Below are 10,975 nucleotides of genomic sequence, written 5' to 3'. Positions count from 1 at the left end.
ATATGTCCTCTCCTCTCCTCTCCTCTCCTCTCCTCTCCTCTCCTCTCCTCTCCTCTCCTCTCCTCTCCTCTCCTCTCTTCCCTCCCCTTCCCTCCCCTTCCCTCCCCTTCCCTCCCCTTCCCTTCCCTTCCCTTCCCTTCCCTTCCCTTCCCTTCCCTTCCCTTCCCTTCCCTTCCCTTCCCTTCCCTTCCCTTCCCTTCCCTTCCCTTCCCTTCCCTTCCCTTCCCTTCCCTTCCCTTCCCTTCCCTTCCCTTCCCTTCCCTTCCCTTCCCTTCCCTTCCCTTCCCTTCCCTTCCCTTCCCTTCCCTTCCCTTCCCTTCCCTTCCCTTCCCTTCCCTTCCCTTCCCTTCCCTTCCCTTCCCTTCCCTTCCCTTCCCTTCCCTTCCCTTCCCTCCCCTCCCCTCCCCTCCCCTCCCCTCCCCTCCCCTCCCCTCCCCTCCCCTCCCCTCCCCTCCCCTCCCCTCCCCTCCCCTCCCCTCCCCTTCCCTTCCCTTCCCTTCCCTTCCCTTCCCTTCCCTTCCCTTCCCTTCCCTTCCCTTCCCTTCCCTTCCCTTCCCTTCCCTTCCCTTCCCTCCCCTCCCCTCCCCTCCCCTCCCCTCCCCTCCCCTCCCCTCCCCTCCCCTCCCCTCCCCTCCCCTCCCCTCCCCTTCCCTTCCCTTCCCTTCCCTTCCCTTCCCTTCCCTTCCCTTCCCTTCCCTTCCCTTCCCTTCTTTCTCTTTCTCTGCAATGCTGTGCTATGCTATGCTATGCTGTCCAGGTTCTTATACCCACAAATACCAGAAGTATATGAACAACCTACCCAATGCAACAAACAGTATGTTGGTTTTCTCATCTTCTTCACAAGAGAGGAGAGTTAAGCATTTTGTTTTGGATCTATCAATTCACATTAGTATTCATGAAGAAAAGGCTCTCCTGCTCTCCTGTATTTCCCGCATAGCCCCTAATTTTATTTGGCAGCCTACTGGCAGTGTCCTCAGCCCACTTGAGACACAGGATTCCCAAATGGCAAGCTGGTCACATACAAGTTTAGATTGATTTGGTTCCCACTAACTTCAGTGGCAGCAACTTTTGGCATTCAGAGATTTATTTATGGCTAGTTTTATTCCTTTTTTCCTTTCCTGTAGATCTTTCTTTAGAGCAGAAATTTCCATCTTTCTGGTGGCTCATCTTTTTCACGGAACTCTTCAGTTGTTTGCTGTTTCTTGTCAAGGCTCTGGCAGCGTGAATAAAGTCTAAGAGGGGGGACAGAGGAAATTGAGACTTATTTTCTGTTTATTTACACTGATTTCATTGAAAAGCAACATCAGGGTATCCCATAGAGTTTGATCAGGACAGAATTGGTGCAAAGGGGGGGACAATCAGCCTCCCCCAGATCCACATTAAGGTTGTGCGGATGGTGCTGGTGATGGATGGGGATTTCCCCCTTTGGTTGTGATGTCGGGGCAGCTCATTGATCATTCTCCTGAACTTCCTGTGGAAGATCCCACAAAATGCTGCCTTCTGTCTGACCTGTTTTTGTTCTATCAGTAATCTGAGTGAAATGTTTAATTCATCTCCACCTAAATAGTGATTAAAAAGTACCATTTCAATGCAGGCACAAAAAACACTATTGAAATATCTGAGCTTGGCAGTTAAATGTCATGATCTCACTTTGTTCCTTAAAGTAACTGTCTACGTCCCCTTGAAGGGGAAGGCAAAGATTTATTCTTTTAAAGATTATTCTTTCAGCAGTGAGATGATTCAGTGTGATTTTCTTCTGGCCGCATGAGCTGTGTTAGCAAGGCAGAGCTGTTCTGTCAGCAGTGTGCCCAGTGTCAGAGCAATCCCTGTCCTGCAGGAAGGTATGCAACCTACTTGGGATTGTTTTGGTTTTTTTTTTTGGTTGTGTGTGGGTTTTTTTTTTTTTTTTCTTTTGGCAGACGTCCTTGAGCATTTGAGACGGATGTGAGAGAGTTTTTAGTCCTCATGCAAAACAACCAACTAAACATAACAGATTACATCAGCTCAGGCTTTTCAATTCCTGGATGGCAGCAGAGTGCTAATCCAACCTTCATCCTGGATTTCATAAACTGAAACAAGGGAGGCTGGCAGGAGCAGCGCTGCCGGATTGAGGAAGCTGACGACGGTGCAGCATGTGGGCAACACACTGTATAAAGCTCATAAACTTGTAGGCTGATGTGTGCAGCTACCACTTTGGATTCTGTACCGCTTCCCTCAGCACAAGGCACCAGCAGGCTGAGCATTAAAGCCTGCTCTTTGGGACGGAGCATTTATCCCTGCAAGACATGAAGGGCTTCCTGTTTCTCACACTCCTCCTGATGCCCGTGCACGCTGGAACTGCTTGGAGTGCGAAATATGCAGTAGATTGTCCCGAGCCCTGTGACAGTAACGCGTGCAAAAGTACCTTGCGCTGTAAGCGAACGGTGCTGGATGACTGTGGCTGTTGCAGAGTGTGTGCAGCTGCTCTGGGGGAGACTTGCTATCGTACGGTCTCGGGTATGGATGGTGTCAAGTGTGGTCCTGGGCTGAAGTGCCAGTTTTACACTGAGGAGGATGACTTTGGTGATGAATTTGGTATCTGCAAAGGTAACAATATTCACTTTGCATGCACCCACTGTGGCAGTTTGACAGCAACCTACATATAGAGCTTGCCTCCTGCTTGAAAGGGCTAAAATGGGATTTTTCCAGCTCAGCCTTTAGCCAAGAAGAAAGTGAAAAATACCTTCTGGTATTAAAAGGTGTTACATGTAGGCTGGACAGGGTTATTAATGTGAGAATACTGTTTAGACGTGGGGACATGTGTGAGGAAATACGGATGGGGTGTGCTCGGAGATGAGATTTTTGATTGGGACTTGGGAGACCCAGGCACTAGTCCTTCCGCTGATTTGGTGGGTGGCTTTCTATAAATTGCAAAGACTTTAATCCTGTGAGTCCAACCTTGTCACAGGGTCCCTGCCCCTGCTGGGCTCTCCCTGGGGTGAGGTTCCCTCAGGCACTGCCGACTGCCTGCCCAGGGACCAGGTGCTCTCTTTGGGGTCTGGGAGATGGAGGTAACAGCACTGCCTGGGTGCCTGGGGACATTGTCGTGTTTAATTCAGTCCTACGTTTGAGGTGCTCAGCTACCCTAGGGATGTGGTCAGGGGAGGCAAACAGAGACCCTGCCTGAAAGATGGGAATAACAGAACAGGAGCTGACTGTGAGATGAGCAGCCAGCCACTGCTCTCAGCTTATTCCAGGCATGCTGCATGCTGATTTCTTTAGTCATAGACTATAATGGCATTTTTCATTTAAGAGCTATCCTCACTCCATGCAAAAAGGAGAATGTTTAAAAGGAGAGGAGGTATTAAATTACTATGAAGTAGGATGAAAGTTTTAAAATTAATCATTTAAAAAAAAAGGCTTTGCAAAGTATGAATGCAGTGAGTTTTCCTGTGTTCATGTACCACTTCAGTAAGTAGATACAGGTATGCCTTTGAATAACTTCCTTAAAAATGGAGAAGTCTTGGCAGTTAAACATCAGGAGTATTAATAGCCTCAGTTAAAGCAATGACTTAGGACCAGATGCTGCAAAATCATTCAGGCTGACTCACATACAGTCACACTTATTTACATTGGTATTTGAAACCAAATTAATGTGCATGTTTGAGGGTGAAACCCTAAATACTACTTTTATTTCTAAAGACTAGCATTTACGCATAAAGATAACATCTTAGGTGCACCCACCAGAAAAGCATTTTACTGAGATAGTTGACTGATCTTCAGTGTATTAAAAATTACTGCAGTGCAAGATACTACCTATAATTCTTTTAACAGTTCTTTTGAATGATTATACACTTTTCACTGTCCTCATAGGATTTTCTTTGCAATAGCACATTTCAAATGGGAAAAAAGAAACATTGAGGGGCATGAGATCTGAATCCCTGTAGCTGAATCTTGGAAGCTCTGTAGAAAATGTAAAGTGTTTTTTTTCCCAGTGCATCAGTGGAAAAACTCTCATTAATTTCAATAAAGCCGTATCTTGACTTAGAGTTGTAAATTGGTATTTAAGGCTTATATTCCTCATATATTTATTTGCACTAAATATTATAGATGTCATTTCTAGTTCTTTTTTCATCTCAGCTCTGAGATAGTACAATCTCTTTCTGTATGTATGTGAATTTTATCAGGCAAAGTATGGGGCCAAGTATTGTTATTTTATACATCCATTTATAGCTATGATACCAGATGACTCACTCATTTTAATAACTTCCATGTTTGTAATAATTCACAGAGACAGGATGGCTAAATTCTCTCTGGTTGCCTGCGACTGGTTTACTTTTAAGTTGTGGAAAAATGACCTGAACTCTCTGTTCTTCACTTTCTTATTTCTGTAATGGGTAAAGCATGTACAGTATATGTTTCAGAGCAATTTTCTGAGTACTTTTAGTATTATAAAAGTGCATCATATTATTATCAGTAGCAATGTCATTATTGTTCAAAACAGACTAAGGAATACTGGTGCTCTGCACTTTTATTAGTAAATACCCTCTAAACCTGAGGTATAACTGTCACAGTAAAGAACCTGCTCTTGCTTCCCTTAGATCACTGGGAGCTATTTGCAATTTATTTAGGAGCAGGCTCCTGCTGAACAAAATCTTCTAACAGCAAAATTGACTCAGATCTCAGTTTTGTCAAATCTGAAGAGCAGCATCAATGCCAGGATTATTCCACATGGAGCCAAGTGCTTTGGACTCAGACTTGTTTCCATGCTGTTGTGCACAGCTCTGCATCCCACCTCTCTGGGCTGAGTGGCTGAGCACCTGCAGTGGGCAGATTGATGCCCCATGTGGTGTGTGCTCTCAGCTTGTCCCTCAGGGAGGATTGTGTGCACAAAAACTCTTTTGCTTTGGCAGGATTTTGTTTTTGTTTTATGTGGACAAACAGCAGATCCAAGAGTGTCCTTGCTTGGGAAGGGGAGTATGGTGAAGCTCAGTGAGGTCCTCTAGGCTAGAGAGATTCACTGTGCAGTCCCTAGCAGGGAATTGCTTGATTTTCCTGTGCTTTTCATTTACAAAAGCATACCCTTTGGGTATGCAGAGAATTGTAAACTGTTGGTTTCATTTTGGGTCATTAGTCTGACTTTCAGATAGCCTATGCTGTATGGCGAAACTAAATATTTGCATGGATTCAGTAGGAGACTGGACAAACTCAGAAGGATTACCCTGTTGTGGGGTGTTACATGCACAGAAACTATGTCTGGCTCAGGAGGTCCCAGAGCTGAAAATGGGGGAGAATACAAGGGGGGAAGTATCATTTGTGATTACCATGGTCGTCTTCTTATTAAGTGTTTTGTGGGATCCTGGACTCAATGGATCATTGATGGTCATTCATCTGCCCTTAAGACTTGAATTGGAAACTCTCCAGGACTTCCCATTTAAGGTGACCATGCACCCTGGGTTGGCAAGGACAGCCTCAGCATAAAGACTTTTCTCCTGTGACATTCCAAACTTCTCTTGGGATGATCGCTTGTTTGAGGGTTTGGAAAGGGCATGTTGGAGCTGGATTTTCCTTGTCTCCATCTCTTCAGCTATGATCCTGGAAAGGCACCCCGTTCAACAGCAAGGCAGAGGAAGACAAGGGCTGTGACCCCAGGTTTAAACCCTCTGGGAAGTTATGTGATCCAGCATGTGATCCGTGTCAGCTATGGGATGGGGCAAATCCTCTGCATCTGAAATTTTTTTGAAAAACATTTGGTCCCATCCTGACAGCTGCCCTTTGGTGCTCCTCTACGAGCTTGCTCAGGGATGGGAGATTTGAATTGGGGCAGTATGTGACCAGATGCAGTATAACCAGGCAGCTGCCTTAGTGCCAGTGATCCCTTTAGAGCATACTCACTCTTTAGGCTGGAGATGTAGGTGAGCTCTTTGCTGTCTGCCATGGGAAGGCAGACCTTTGCTGTCTGAGAAGTTGTCACACAGGGGAAGGCTCTTCCCCAAGAGCAGAGAGCGTCTCCAGTCAGAGGATGCATTTGCTGGATAGCTCCTCAGGGTCGGGGCAGCAGCCTCCACTGAGCCTACGTGCAGTGGCCCCGGCTGCGAGCAACCTGGTGCCAGGAATAGATTGCAGCTCTAACTCATGACAGTCATGTAAGTCAGGTAATGTCATGCCCAAATAGTGAATTCAGGAACTTTCTGAAGTCTTCTTCTTTTCTCAATCCAATGCTAATCCTTTAACTACATCCTCTATGATTACAAACTTATATATTCATATTGTCTTTAATTTGTATTTTAATACTATGAGTTTTTCAGAGAAGGATTACTGATAGCACATTGTAAATAAGTTACAGGAAAAGAAATTATGTATATAATGTGTGTCAAGGTTTGTTAAAACTGGAAAATACTTCTAACAAGCAGTTGGCATGCTAAAATCCTATAGTTAAGGTTTAGCTGACCTCCACTCAAAGGTTTTCCACTTTTAAGGATATAAGCAGACCTGCTATTAAGAGTGCTGGCAGCTGACTTGCATCACTGAGGAATGCTTTGCTACATTACTTTTTTTCAGAGTGTCCCTACGGTACCTATGGAATGGAATGCAGGAAAACCTGCAACTGTCCCTCTGGCATCTGTGACAGAGTAACCGGGAAGTGTTTGAAATTCCCATTTTTTCAACTGTCTGCTTCAAAGCCTCCAAATCGACGAAAAATAGTTTCACATACAGGTAAGACTTTGTGGGGCAGTTGATTTTAGCAGAAATCACCTTGTACGTGATCTACTACCACACTGTGTATGCTGCACGTGAGTGATGTGTACTTTGGTGGAGCTGTGCAAACAGCTAACAACACAAGGTACGCTTATTTTTCTTATTGGCAGCTCCCTTAACATAAGGCAAGGAATTAGGTGAGCTGTGACACATGGTAAAAACATTTTGAAATCCCAACATGGGTGAAATACTTCTCAGCTGTTGCGTGTGCTAGCAGTACAACGTCACCTGTGCAATGGGAGGCTATGCTAGGATCTGCGTTAGTCAGTTCAGATGCAATGCGTTTAGCTGCTTTGCATAGAATAGGATTTCACTAGGTTGCATTTACTACTGTTAGCTAATATATGGTAAAAATAACATCTTTTTTCCATGGAAACAGAGCTTTATACATTTTCAGATGTCAGTGAACTGTTTTATGAAATGTTTTATTGTAGTCATTTATCACGGTAATCTCTGGAATAAGTTCTTACCTTTAAGATTATGTCTGAAGCCTGTAACAGATCTTTCCAGAATTAAAAAAAAAGTGTATGAGAAAATGGACTGGTTTTGAGGCAGGAAGGAGAGACCACTGAAGTTTTTAAAACTGGGATTAAAATTTCTTCCCCTTTCATTCTCCACCTGATGATACTGTGGTATATTTGATTGAACAATGTTTACTCTAAATTTAAACACCAATCAAAATCAATACAAATGTAAAGATTTTAAATAAATATCAGAGATTTAATCCTAGACTTACTGGAAGCTTTTCTAGGATTTCATCCAAAAGTCTTTGAATTTTATTTCTCCTCCAACTGCAGTTTGTGTGCCTTATTTTGATTTTCTCCTGTTATATTAAGCTATCTAGAATTTGCTGCCTTAATACATGCATTATCTTTCCCCCACTCTCTGTTTAGAGAAAGTTAGACAGAAGCAAACTTCTTCAGCTTATGCTCATACCACATTTAAAATGATCTTTAAAAAAAACTTTGCGAGATGGATCAGTCCTGATCCTTTTGTATTTTTCTACATGATTGTGCTCTTTTGCCTTTCCAGGTTTTGTTTATTACCGAGGGTGCTGAAATAACATGAAAAAAATATTCCTGTCTTGCTTTTTTCTGTATCTAGCCTATATTCCAAATCTTCCCAGCTAGCCTGTTTTCATCAGTTCCTCCTCCCCTTTCCTCTCCCTCCCCTGCCTTTGGTCCCAAACCTTCTGCTGCCTCAACGTTTAGCAGCTTGTCTGATCCCAGGCAGGATAAGATCCTGACCCCATAGAAGCAAATGGTATTTTTTACCCGTGCAAAGGTTTCACGCTGATTTCTGTCCTCAGAGGTCCGTCACTGGAAGTAGACCAGGGACACTCTGGGTAGTACTGCATGGGATGGTCTCATGGCATTTCATTTAATAGTGGTCTTCAGGGGTAGCTATAGCATCTAGGACAGATCCTCAGCAAATTAAAACAGCTTTTGTATTTTAAACAGGCGAGTTTCTGGCCTGTATATTTTATAAAGACTTTATGGCTACATGTACCCTAGTAAATTTAACGGTGCCAGAGCGTGTTCCTGTGTATTGCAATTTGACCACCTTCACAGTCAAACAGTAGGGCAGCAGCCGGCATGCTTTGTCCCAGCCTAGCTAGCCGAGCCAAACAACCTCAGCCACAGCTCAGGAATCAGTGTCAGCCAGGGACCATTTCCAGTAGACAAACTGGATATCTTTTACCTTTTTTTGGCGAGTAAGAGAGTTTAGTGGCATGCACCAGGCTATTACACTCCAGCTGGCATCAGTCAGAGAATAGCTCTAGGCATGTTTAATTTACTGCTGTAGCTATTGAGGGTGTACTGCTTGGTCCCATGTCACACTGGAGTGTTACAGTGAGAACTGGAAACAGAATTCAGATCACCTGCCTTATGCTTAAACTATTAGAAAACACATCTGGCTTATGCCATAATTTGGCAGAAATTTTGCAACTAGATAATTGGAGGCATTCACAGAGATTCCTGCAAGATTTGTCAGTTAAGGTTTTTCTGAAGTGTTCCCAAAACCAGGGGCATTGCTGCAGGACAATATTTTAGCTCTCTTATTTTCATGAAATCCACCTTTATTTTTGTATATTTTCAGAGAACGACATGGCATCAGGGGATGGCAATTCTGTAAAAGAGGAATTCGTTAAGGAGAAAGCTATTCGCTCTCCGGTAATGAAGTGGCTAAATCCTCGCTGATATTTACTTACACTCATGAGACTTTCAAGTGAATGCATTTCTTACAGATTATTGAATATGCAACAACTCACTTTAAAAACAAAGTAGATCTATAGCATATGAAAATGTAACCTCTGAAGGCCAATTGTGATTCTGTTTTTAATGAGAAAAATGTTTACTTAAAAATAGACTGTACAGTGTATATGGTTTTTGAGATTTGTTTTGATATGTATTTGAACAGAGAAATGTATTGTGGATTCCTGAATGTATAATAATATTAAAAAAACAACGAGTTTTTACCCTCCTCATTTAAATAATGTCAGAGGCCAACTCTTGCAGCCTGAGGCTGGGAAAGCTCTCACTGAATTCAGTGGACAGTTTGGGCGAGTGAAACTATTGGTGTGGAGCCAACGTGAAAGAAACGCACATCAACACATCCCAGGATAGAAAGCAACACCCCCGAATCACAAGAATAATAATAACGTAGGAGCACAACAGCGTGAATTAAATAAACCAATGTTGGTCATTAGTCATTTTCTGGTTTTTGGAAGTTTGGTGACAATTTCTCAGAGATGAATATGCCTTTCTTCAGTGAGCAAACACTCAGCATTTCAGTTTATACATTGTGAATAACTTAGCAGACATATATTGTTTATGATTATATTATTGAATAACACTGCAGACATATATTGTTTTGAGGTGGATTTCTAAAGTTAAATTCTGTACAGAGAAACAGCAGCTTGGTAAATTATACAGATTTGTAGAGGGGGATCTGAAACAAAAGAAGCTGCTTAGCATTATTTAAATATATATATTTCTATAAAGCAGCTACTTCGGTGCCATTAAGGCGCCATCTGCATTTCTTGGGGAAGAGCAGGTCCAAAGCCAGAGGCCAGCAAATGGACCTTTGTACTTGCCATCTTCATCGCTGGCTGCAGCCCAGCTGCGACTCATGGGCGTTCATCTGATCAAATTTAGGGAAGACTTGGACCCTCAGTGAGTGGTCCTACACTACTTTGGTGCCCAGTCCTTCGTTTCTTACTTGCATGAGCAAGTGGTCCCATTTCAGCCAGGAGAATAACTTATATATGTTAGAGTGTTGTAGGAACTGGCAGTCCCTCATTCAGTCCAGACTGGACGATATATTTGTAACATAAAAATCCACACTGAGATGGGTTTTCTAATATGTCTGGAAACAACCAGATCCTCAGTTAATGGAAATTGATGTAGCTGTGTCAGAGTGAACCTGGATTGCATGAGTTCAGGAACTGCCTTGTAAGACAGAGCACTCTCATGGAAATGTGGTTTGAATTGAATATTTCCTTTGAAATCAACGTGAGCTTTGACAGTGACTTCAGTGAAAGAAGGAACACACAGTACCGCAGCCAGTTTGGTGCAGGATCTGAAAACATACTTTGAAAACTACGAACAACAGAAACTCCAAAGGCTTTAAAGAGTCTAAATCCTGATCCAAAGCCAATGTCGGTGGAAGCAGGCTGCTCTCACCTGGGAGAGCAGTGCTGAACCATGCTGCTCTAGAACAAAAGGACAATGGCAGCAGTAGACATCCAAACGCCAGTACGGCAGTGCAGGCTCTCTTGCCATGATTATCAGAGACACATAAACATAAATCTCAAACTAGCATATACCACATTTTAACCTGTATTGAATGTTTAGGTTTGAGAGGGAGCAATATTGGGCTATTTACAAGAAGTGTGTTGATTCTCATCCACTGATATAAAAAATAATTTTTTCTTGATGTCAGTGAGAGCAGGATCAAACCCACGGTCCTTCAGCAGACTGAAGAGAATTATTTAAAGAATGTAGTAAATATTTGCATACATTATTACTATTTTGCAACAGTGTCATAAATGACATTATGAGTTCTTGAATGTAAATCTGATAAGCTGGTTGGTTTAAAAAAGTATATGATTATTATTGTTCAATAAAAAAACAACTGAAAGCATCACTGTCTATTGTGTCTATCCATTAATGGCAGAGTAAGACTGCTGGTGATGGCATAGCCACGGTGCGTGCAGACTAGGCACAGTTTTGCT

At 42.9% G+C, this 10,975-nt stretch overlaps 1 protein-coding gene across 1 annotated transcript; it reads left to right on the top strand.

The window, feature by feature from the left end:
* The first annotated feature begins 2,148 nt into the window (after window positions 1-2,148).
* On the top strand, window positions 2,149-9,226 carry ESM1 (endothelial cell specific molecule 1). Its single transcript, XM_076362110.1, has 3 exons — window positions 2,149-2,586; window positions 6,541-6,696; window positions 8,839-9,226. Exons 1-3 carry the CDS (start codon window positions 2,286-2,288, stop codon window positions 8,937-8,939), a joined length of 558 nt encoding a protein of 185 aa, XP_076218225.1. The 5' UTR covers window positions 2,149-2,285; the 3' UTR covers window positions 8,940-9,226.
* Window positions 9,227-10,975: the final 1,749 nt, after the last annotated feature.

Source organism: Aptenodytes patagonicus, chromosome Z (assembly GCF_965638725.1).
Source record: "Aptenodytes patagonicus chromosome Z, bAptPat1.pri.cur, whole genome shotgun sequence".
Taxonomy (NCBI): Eukaryota; Metazoa; Chordata; class Aves; order Sphenisciformes; family Spheniscidae; genus Aptenodytes; species Aptenodytes patagonicus.
This window is presented reverse-complemented; position numbering and strand designations above follow the sequence as displayed.